This window comes from Gymnoscopelus braueri, assembly GCF_963280865.1.
Source record: "Gymnoscopelus braueri genome assembly, chromosome: 20".
NCBI lineage: Eukaryota > Metazoa > Chordata > Actinopteri > Myctophiformes > Myctophidae > Gymnoscopelus > Gymnoscopelus braueri.
Genome location: NC_137622.1, coordinates 35058021 through 35067520, shown reverse-complemented (window position 1 = coordinate 35067520; position 9500 = coordinate 35058021). Strand labels below are relative to the sequence as shown.

The following is a 9500-nucleotide window of genomic DNA, read 5'->3' as shown; positions in this document are numbered from 1 at the left end:
CTACGAACGAGGCTCCTCATGGCCAGATGTCATCGTCAGAGCTGATAACAACTTCATTTGTGTATAACTGTGATCATTGACTGTTTAGTCAGAGAGATATTTTTGCTGTACGGTGCCTCGTGGATTGATTCTTTCTCTTAATACAATGTCAACCTTTTTAATTTGAGAACCGGCCTGTGTCTGTCTTTGATTTCGTCTCATCCTTTTTACACTGAGTTTTCAGCTGTTTAACTACAAATAGTTTTAATTAACATAGAGCAGGATTTACGACCCTTTTATCAACTCTATTAATAGCAGATCTACTAGACCTGCTATTTTCAAATAGCCAGTACATATGAAATGGGGCTAAAGTGGTTAATGTATGTTGTATAATATAACAATTTATATCTACAAAGTAACTAGTAACTAAGGGCTTAAAGGCTTTGGCTTAAATACAAATCGCATTGATATTTGCTTAACCTGTTTAAGTTTGTAAGGGGAAAGGAAAGCCGTTATTCTCTGAGTAACTTCCCAGTCGCTTTGCAGAACCAATCCAGAGCAGCTCATTAGAGTCAGGTGGTGCATCACCAGAGGTCAGTGCAGTCCAGGGCAGAGATGGAACAAATAATTGTTTGGAAGGGCAAACGGCAAAAAGCTACAGTACTGTGCTACATTACTACAATACTACTACATTTACTATGCTACAATACTACTACTATAAAATACTATACAACACTTACTATCCAACAGTATGACTATTGATAGAGGTGATAAGGGAATGAAAACACTGCTCTATGTTGATTAAAACTATTTCTAGTTAAACAGCTGAAAACCCAAAGTAAAAAAAGATGAGACGGAATAAGACAGACACAGGTTGGTTCTCAAGTTAAAAAGTTGACATTGTATTAAGAGGGAGAATCAATACACAAGGCACCGTACAGCAAAATGTCTCTCTGACTAAACAGTCAGTGCTCACAATAGTTATACACAAGAAAGAAATTGTTATACACAAGAGATTGTTAGCCCACATTAGCTCTGACGATGACAGCTGAGACCATGTAGAGCCCGCTCATAGGTTGAGAGAGAAGATGGCAAGGTGATGGTGTGATAGTTTATCTTGGACAAAGAGCGTCCAAATGTCTCGAACAGCACTTTGACCTCGGCTCTGACCGGTGTCGCTGGAGGTGTTGTTGCTTTGTCTTAGATGGTCAAGTTAAATCCAATGAGCTGTTATTGTTTTCCTCAAGAGATAATCAGTGACCTTGCACGCGTTCCCTTTGAGCTCAAAACACATGCAGGCCTGTTTTCTGGATGAAAGGTGACAACTGACAGTGGAATTGCTTATACGGTGCCTCAGAGACAGGAAAGGTTAAATGATTTGGGCTTAATTGACTTGTTAGACATACAGGTCATTATTCATTGATAAAGCAGATAAAAACAGACTTATCAACTATACTGCTACACTATGCTACATTAGTAGATTTCACTAGCTCACAGGTCTAATCCTTTGTTCATTTCCATGCTCTGATTACACCAAATTGTGTTCACCAATTATTATTATTTATTCAATTTTAAAGTTATTATTAAATGTCGGTGTATTTGTGGGTGGTAAGTTAGTCCAGCGTATCCCTTTTTTATCTTGTCTTTTTATCTCACAACAAAAACTGAGTTGTTGTGCACAGCCAAGTTTAGCCTTTTCTTGTTTGGTTGTTATTCCTTTTTTACTTTGCCTTATTTATCTCACTACAAAAGCGAGCTTTTGTATGTCAGGTTATAGGCTGATATACTGAATGCATTCACTTTTCTTGTAACTACTACAGTGGCTGAACCTTTCAGCACTTTCACAAAAGGCAGAGGATTTAACATTGATTTTCTCGATAGCCTATATTGCTTTTGTGTGTGACTCGCCCACGCTCTTGTCACCAGAGTAAACAGAGCCTGGTTAGGATGCTGAGGCTGTCACACCCCAACAACATTATCCACAAATTAATGCTTCACTCTGTTTGGTGGCTATGTGATTGGATTATCAGTTTAAAGTGTAATTGTTAATACTGAATAAATACGTTAGATTTGAATAAAATAAAATAAAATAATCTGTCTTGAGAGATTAGCATCCGGGTGACACATGTAACCTACATGTTAAGAAATAGGAGTTGTAAATTATACAATTAATTGTTTTAATTCCCAGAATCCCAGTCCACCCAGCGCAGTATACCATACTAAAATTCAGTGGTGGAAAAAGTACTCAAATTGTTTACCTAAGTAAAAGTATCAGTAGTGTACTGCAGTATAGAAATACTCTGTTACAAGTAAAAGTCCGGATTTTTTTTTTTTACTTGAGTAAAAGTACAAAAGTATTGGTATCAAAATGTACTCAAAGTACCAAAAGTAGAAAGTACTCATTAGTCCCATTTCACAAGTTTTCAAATGTATAAAATGTAGGCTATAAAAATCTTTTGAAATTAGCAGATCTACAAGCTCACAATGCCTGGCATGGCAACACATTGTGAGCTTGTAGATCGGCTATTTTCAAATGGCCGAAAAGTGGTTAATGTATGTTTTGTAATAATAATCAAAAGCCAAGTAACTAACTAAAGTTTTCAAATAATTGTAGTGGAGTGAAAAGTAGAATATTTGCATGTAGTGGAGTAGAAGTAAAAGTACCGAAAACTGGAAATACTCCAGCAAAGTAAAAAATACTTCAAAATTAAGTACAGTACTTGAGTAAATGTACTTAGTTACTTTACACTACTGCCGGAGGGGGGGACTGATTTTGTTTAACGCTGCAGTGGGTGGTAGGTGGTAGGTTATTGGCCGCTGTACCACGTGTTCATGCGCGTATATGCGTCATTGTTCGCAGTGAATTATGGGTACCGTTACATTTGACACTTTAACATTAAAGTATTGACTTTAAAGAGTGTTTTTGTGAATGTGTCCACGTTCAATATGTATTGTGTAAAGAATGGTCCTTTTAACCGTCCAAATGGTCTTTAGTCTATTCACAATGACCAGTAGTAACAACCGTTACTGAAAGCAACATTCACATCAATCACTAATCGTTCTCACCCGTGTGTGAGGCAAGACTATACTTTCAGGGATCATTTCTATAGTTTTTAACTTGAGAAATGAGTTTCTAAAGTGTTTGGTCTCGCTAACCACGATGAAGAGTCGTGATATTCCCTTCTGAGCGCGAAGCGGGCATTAAATAATGATTCATTTCATACGTTTACTGTCATTGATGACCGTTCTTTGCTTCCTAGTGGAGCATTGAGGAAGGGAATATGTTCAGAGTGGTTTTCTATAAAAATGTCAAATATAAAATGGTAAACTAATAGGTATTAGTTATATTCATGATACGCACCCATGATGTGTTACTTGAAAGTTTTAACAGGAAAGGTGGGCTAAAAATATTTGGAAAATATTTCAGAGAGAGAGCTCCATCCATGAATTATTAACACCTTGTTGTAAGTACACATCTGTAATAGATTGTGTATGAAATGAATTACCAGGATAGGTGGGCACTAGGGACATCTGGGCACCTCCATGTAAAATTGGCTATTTTGTCCAAAATGTAAAAGAAAAATATATATAGGCTATTTGAAAAATGGTCTTAAGTCATGTAAAGTATACATGATGTGAACCTGCACGGTACATCATTATCAGACTTAATTGTATCCTTCAACTTCTTGTTTATGCCCCAAAATGACTGGATATACAGGTTTTGTGGTAATTTGTAGAAATATTAGACCTTATGTGTAGAATGTTAAAGCATGTTTAATCATGTAAACTTTACATTACTTAAAACATTTTCCAAATATGTTTTGCCCACCAGTTAAACTTTTAAGAATCAGAATCATGGAGTTTAATGTAAATAGTATTAGATCAGTGGTTTTCAACCAGTGGTCCGGGGACCACCAGTGCTCCTTGGGGGGGTACCAGTACGGGGTCCCCAGCAAAATTAGTTAACAGCATCAGGATCATTTTAACCACTTAGCTTTGGCTATTCAAAAATAGCAGATATACAAGCTCATAGCGCGGCACTCTGAGCTTGTATATCTTGTAGATCTGCTATTTTTGAAAAATCTTGAAAATGTGTGCATGTCTTTGAAAATAATTATGTTTTAATGAGAACATTTTTAACTAAATTCTTTGCTTCTGGGGGGGTCCATGGCACAATATTTTCAGATGTGGGGTTTGCGGCATGAAAAGGTTAAACCCTCTCATTGAATTGTTTTATATTTGACATGTTTGTAGAAAACCACTCTGATCATATTCCCTTCCTCAATGCTCCACTAGGAAGCAAAGAACGGTCATCAATGACAGTAAACGTATGAAATGAATCATTATTTAATGCCCGCTTCGCGCTCAGAAGGGAATATCACGACTCTTCATCGTGGTTAGCGAGACCAAACACTTTAGAAACTCATTTCTCAAGTTGAAAACTATAGAAATGATCCCTGAAAGTATAGTCTTACCTCACACACGGGTGAGAACGATTAGTGATTGATGTGAATGTTGCTTTCAGTAACGGTTGTTACTACTGGTCATTGTGAATAGACTAAAGACCATTTGGACGGTTAAAATGACCATTCTTTACACAATACATTGAACGTGAACACATTTACAAGAAAACTCTTTCAGTCAATACTTTAATGTTATAATGTTTAAATCTCAAATGTAACAGTAGTCTACCCATAATTCACTGCGAACAATGACGCATACATGTAAATAATGCACAATGATCCTTCCTCGCAAAGTAAACACAACTGTGTGTGTGTGTTCAGAGAGCGTGCGCTACTTCCTTTACCATTCAGGTTGCCATGGCGACGGCACAACGCGCCGGCCCCGATTGGTCGAGTGGCTGTGACGTAGTGTCCGATCTCTGGGAATCCCGTCCCCTCGTGTGTGTACAGTCGTTGCCAGGTCTGTTTATTATAAGCGACTCTGGGCTTGATTTTCCTGTACAGTCGCTTGTTAAATATTGGTAGTTGTAGCGCTTGTTTTTAAAGTGTAGTTGCTTATTTTGGGCTTGTTTCCTAATAAATTATGTTTAAACCAGTGGTTCTCAAACAATATTCTAAAATGTTCACCTTTTTTTAAGATTTGCGATTTTTGAAGCTGTTTGAGACAAATAACAGCAATCTTTTGCAGTCACTTTGTGACAATTAGCAGCGTTTTTTCTTATTTCTTTCACACAATCTGGCAACGCCGTGTGCAATGGTATAGGTGAGTTTTCCTCCAACTTAAACCAGAGGCGAGACACGCACTGGAGACACGTGACAGAGAGAGAGAGAGAGAGAGAGAGAGAGAGAGAGAGAGAGAGAGAGAGAGAGAGAGAGAGAGAGAGAGAGAGAGAGAGAGAGAGAGAGAGAGAGAGAGAGAGAGAGAGAGAGAGAGAGAGAGAGAGAGAGAGAGAGAGAGAGAGAGAGAGAGAGAGAGAGAGAGAGAGAGAGAGAGACGCAGAGAGAGACGCAGAGAGAGAGAGAGAGAGAGAGAGAGAGAGACCCCCTGTCTGTCCTGTGTGTGTAAAGGGGAAGAGGCTGTGTTGTGATCATATAAGTGGAAACGAGTGTGAATGACAGAAGTTGCAGTGATGTGTCTCTGCACTCTGAGGCATTACTTCTGACTCTCCTAAAATAAGTCATCTAAAAGAAGTGAGGTGACAACAACTCGATCTGCACCGACCTGCATGTAAGTGACATTTGAATAAGTAAACACTGTAGTTTATGGTAATGATGATCAATGATGGTGGTGGTTAACTGTTCTACAAGCTGTATACTGTCTGCATTCATGATGTCATTATGTTGAAGACACGCAGAGGAAGGAGGACAATAATGTGTGTGGAGCTTTTCTTGATAGCCTACTGTATTACTGTGTCAAAGTGGACATGTGTCAAGTTACAGTATGGAGATACACACTGTGGTGTTTATTATGTAGTGATGACTCATAATATAAGCACACAGCTTTGATACTTTGGGAAATATTCAAATAATAATATATACCTGTATAAATATTTTGTCTCCTATGAAACCCCAAATAAAAAGTTATAACAAAAATAATAATAGTAATAATAATAATATAATAATAAATTAAATTATCAATGATATTATACATTGTTTTATTTACATCCATAATCAGTATTGTTGTTTTTTATATTTTTATTTTCAGTTTTTTTGTTTTATCCAGAAACGCAGTCAGACACAGTTAGCAAACAAGGTCAAAATGCAGGGTAAACAAACACTTGAATTTACCCAAGTCTGTGATCACTAAGTTTGTTAAGTGTGCATAAGTGAAAATTATTAACTTAGCCTGGCTCCAATTCAGCTCTCACAACTTTTGTTCAGTTATCTTTTAGTATGTAAATATGTCTTTCCCCCAGTGGACTGCTTTTTAGCTGTCATTGCAAACTGTGACCTACAATTTCTCCATGGACAGTGCATACAAAAATGCCCAAGCCTGAACTTGAACCACAGACTCTACTTTTCTTTCAGTCAATGGTCAGGGGCCGGTTGTGTGAAGCATCTTAAGTTATGATTTCCCTAAGTCTTATATTCTCCACTATTAAACCTAAGTTACATCTTAAGCAGAAAAGATCAGGCGGTTTGCGCAACCGGCCCGAAATGTTAGGCTGTAAATATGAAGTTGTGTTCATAATGTCAGTATATATTGATAGTCTGCATTAGCTAAACGAGGGGGACTTTAGCAAATCGCTAAATCTCAGAATCAAGAAAAGAGCTTTCTAACTATTGGTGCTGGAAGCACGCAAGCCCTGCAACAATAAGTGCTTGTTTCAATATGACACACTCTCAGTCTGCAGAGCATGTGATGTGATGTGCAGTGGTGGAAGAAGTACTCAGATAATTTTACTTAAGTAAAAGTAGCAATACCACAATATAAAAATACTCTGTTACAAGTAAAAGGCCTGTGTTCAAAGTGTTACTTGAGTAAAAGTACAAAAGCATTGGTATCAAAATATACTTAATGTATCAAAGGTAAAAGTACTGAAATGTGTGAAAATAGCAGATCTACAAGCTCACAACGCGTCGCGATGCGATGCGTACCTAGGCTATTTTCAAATATATTTTTCAAATAGCCTAGGTATAAAGTAGGGCTGAAGTGCTTAATGTATGTTTTATAATATAATAATGTATATCTGCAAAGTAACTAGTAACTAAAGTTATCAAATAATTGTAGTGGAGTAAAAGTACAATATTTTCCTCAGAGATGTAGTGGAATAAAAGTAAAACTATTGAAAATTGACAAGGGAAGTCATAATGCACAATGATCCTTCCTGGCAAAGTCAACAACATTTCTGTAAGCTTGTAGATCGGTTATTTTCGCTACTCCTCGTTCATCGTACGATCAACAAACACACCTACACTGTCCTTTGCCCTGGACTGTCCCGCCCGCCCCACAAGAGAGATCAGTGACAATGCGAGGATGCGGCGGCGGCTCAAATGTCACCCCGCTCTAAAAAAGCCTTCAAACTGTTCGAGGCCACAGACAGGCCGTCTTAAAATAGATAAGCACTTAGGAGTCGTGTGTGCGATAGAGAGAGGGGGCCGCGACCTCTGAGCAGAGTTACTTCTCAAATCTCCCTGGGCTCAGACAGAGGGTGATTCAGCAAAAATGCAAGTTGTTTGCTTAATGGAGGAAAGACAAAAGGGTCATATTGACTTCACATTCAGCTAGGGGCTGTTTTTATCAAATAAATACTGTTTACACTCAGGATTTCACTGCGCAGGGAGCTAAGTGGAAGGGAAGTTGACACCATTGGTGGCACAATTTGTTCCTAATTGCCTTTTAGTAACAAACAAACAAACATACTGTGGTATACTTGACAATCCTCTGCAACTGTGTGTGCGTGTGCGTGTGCGTGTGCGTGTGTGTGTGTATACTTGTGAGGACCATATGTCCCCAAATATAGTAGAAAATGAGGAATAGACGTTGTGAGGACCATTTTCCTGGTCCTAAAAAGAAAAGAGGTTTGTTAGAGATACATTTACAATTAGAAAAAGATTCACGTTGGGGTTAGTGTTAGAATTAGAATTAGTAATTTAGAGGTTAGATTGAGGGGTTAGTTTTAGACTGATATCCCTGATTTATACATAGTTGTGCGCTGGTGTCGTGCACTGAAAAATAGCAGATCTACAAGCTCACAACGCGTCGCGCTGCGACGCGTTGTGAGCTTGTAGGTCTGCTATTTTTCGGCTTTAGGTTACAGTTAAATATGGCCAAAAGTAAAAATGTCGTTCATAAAACTGCTGTCCTAAAATGTTGATAATGTTGGTAATACAAACGTGTGTGTGCGTGTGTGTGTGTGTGTGTGTGTGTGTGTGTGTGTGTGTGTGTGTGTGTGTGTGTGTGTGTGTGTGTGTGTGTGTGTGTGCGTGTGCGTGTGCGCGCTTGTGCGTGTGTGTTTTCTTGGTGACAGATTGGCGTAACTTTTTACCAAGGGCAGCCATGTACCCTGATGCTCTGGAAGCAGCTGGCCGGGTGGAGGGCCTGCCCTTGTCCTCGCCACAAACCCTGCCTTACCCAGAGGAAGAGGAGGAGGGAGACACGCACACGGGCACGGCGGCGGGCAGAGGGGCAAAGAGGAGAGGACGCTACCGGCATAGCCTGCAGCTACTGAAGCCCTTCAGAATAACCCACAAGTAAGGCCGCGGGCAATTAACTGGAAATGTAACCGAAACTGATGTTTAGAACCAATGACCGACCCGGGGTTGCTCTGTGGCTCTGTCAGACAGACAGACAGACAGATGGGCAAGCAGACAGCCAGAGAAAAACACAACTAGATGGACACACACACACACACATACACACACACACACCAAAGATGCCAGGTATGCCAGGTCTGCTAAGTTGCATTTAAAGCCAATGTTCTGTCCCCAGAAGTTCGCTTTAGGTACCAAGAGGTGCAAGCATAATCAAAAAGGGGCTGGATCAGGGCCCCTGAGAGGGTCCTGAGGGCATTCTTCTTGACAAAAGGGGAAACTCTGCCCATAAATCTGGTTCTCTGATTTAGTCTTTTGATCACCTTTGTAGCCATGCTTTCACCTGTCAGGTATTTGTCTAGAGATGATTGTGTCGTCGACTTTGACCTTGAAATCATTTACATTCATCTTACTGAGGGAATGTTTGGTCCCAAAGAGAATGGATTCAGTTTTCCCAAGGTGTAGTGACAGTTTGTTATCGGTAAGCCAAAAGTGTAATGATTTTGGAGAGTTCAGAGCTGAGAGCTTCTTCAACTTGCAACTTGTCCTCACCCGAGATCAGGAGTGCAGAGTCATCAGCGAACAGGAACAGTTTGCAGTTACAGGCAGCATTCATATCGTTAATGTATAGAAGGAACAGTAACAGCCCTAGAATGCTGCCTTGAGGAACCCCGCAGCTCTCCGGGAGGGATGAGGACATGGTTCCGTTGATGTCAACCACTTGTTCTCTACCCTCCAAGTCAGATCTCGTCCAATTTAGAGATGTGCAATCAAAACCAATCGCCCTCAGCTTATCAAGTAGAA

At 39.5% G+C, this 9500-nt stretch overlaps 1 protein-coding gene across 1 annotated transcript in view; it reads left to right on the top strand.

Moving 5' to 3' along the window:
* Positions 1-5510: 5510 nt before the first annotated feature.
* The window catches only part of LOC308075835 (ATP-binding cassette sub-family C member 5), a 69490-nt gene continuing 65500 nt past the window's right edge, over positions 5511-9500 (top strand). Inside the window, 2 exon segments of the mRNA XM_080415811.1 lie at positions 5511-5670; positions 8414-8636. Coding sequence (XP_080271937.1) covers positions 8443-8636 — 194 coding nt within the window. The 5' untranslated portion in view covers positions 5511-5670; positions 8414-8442.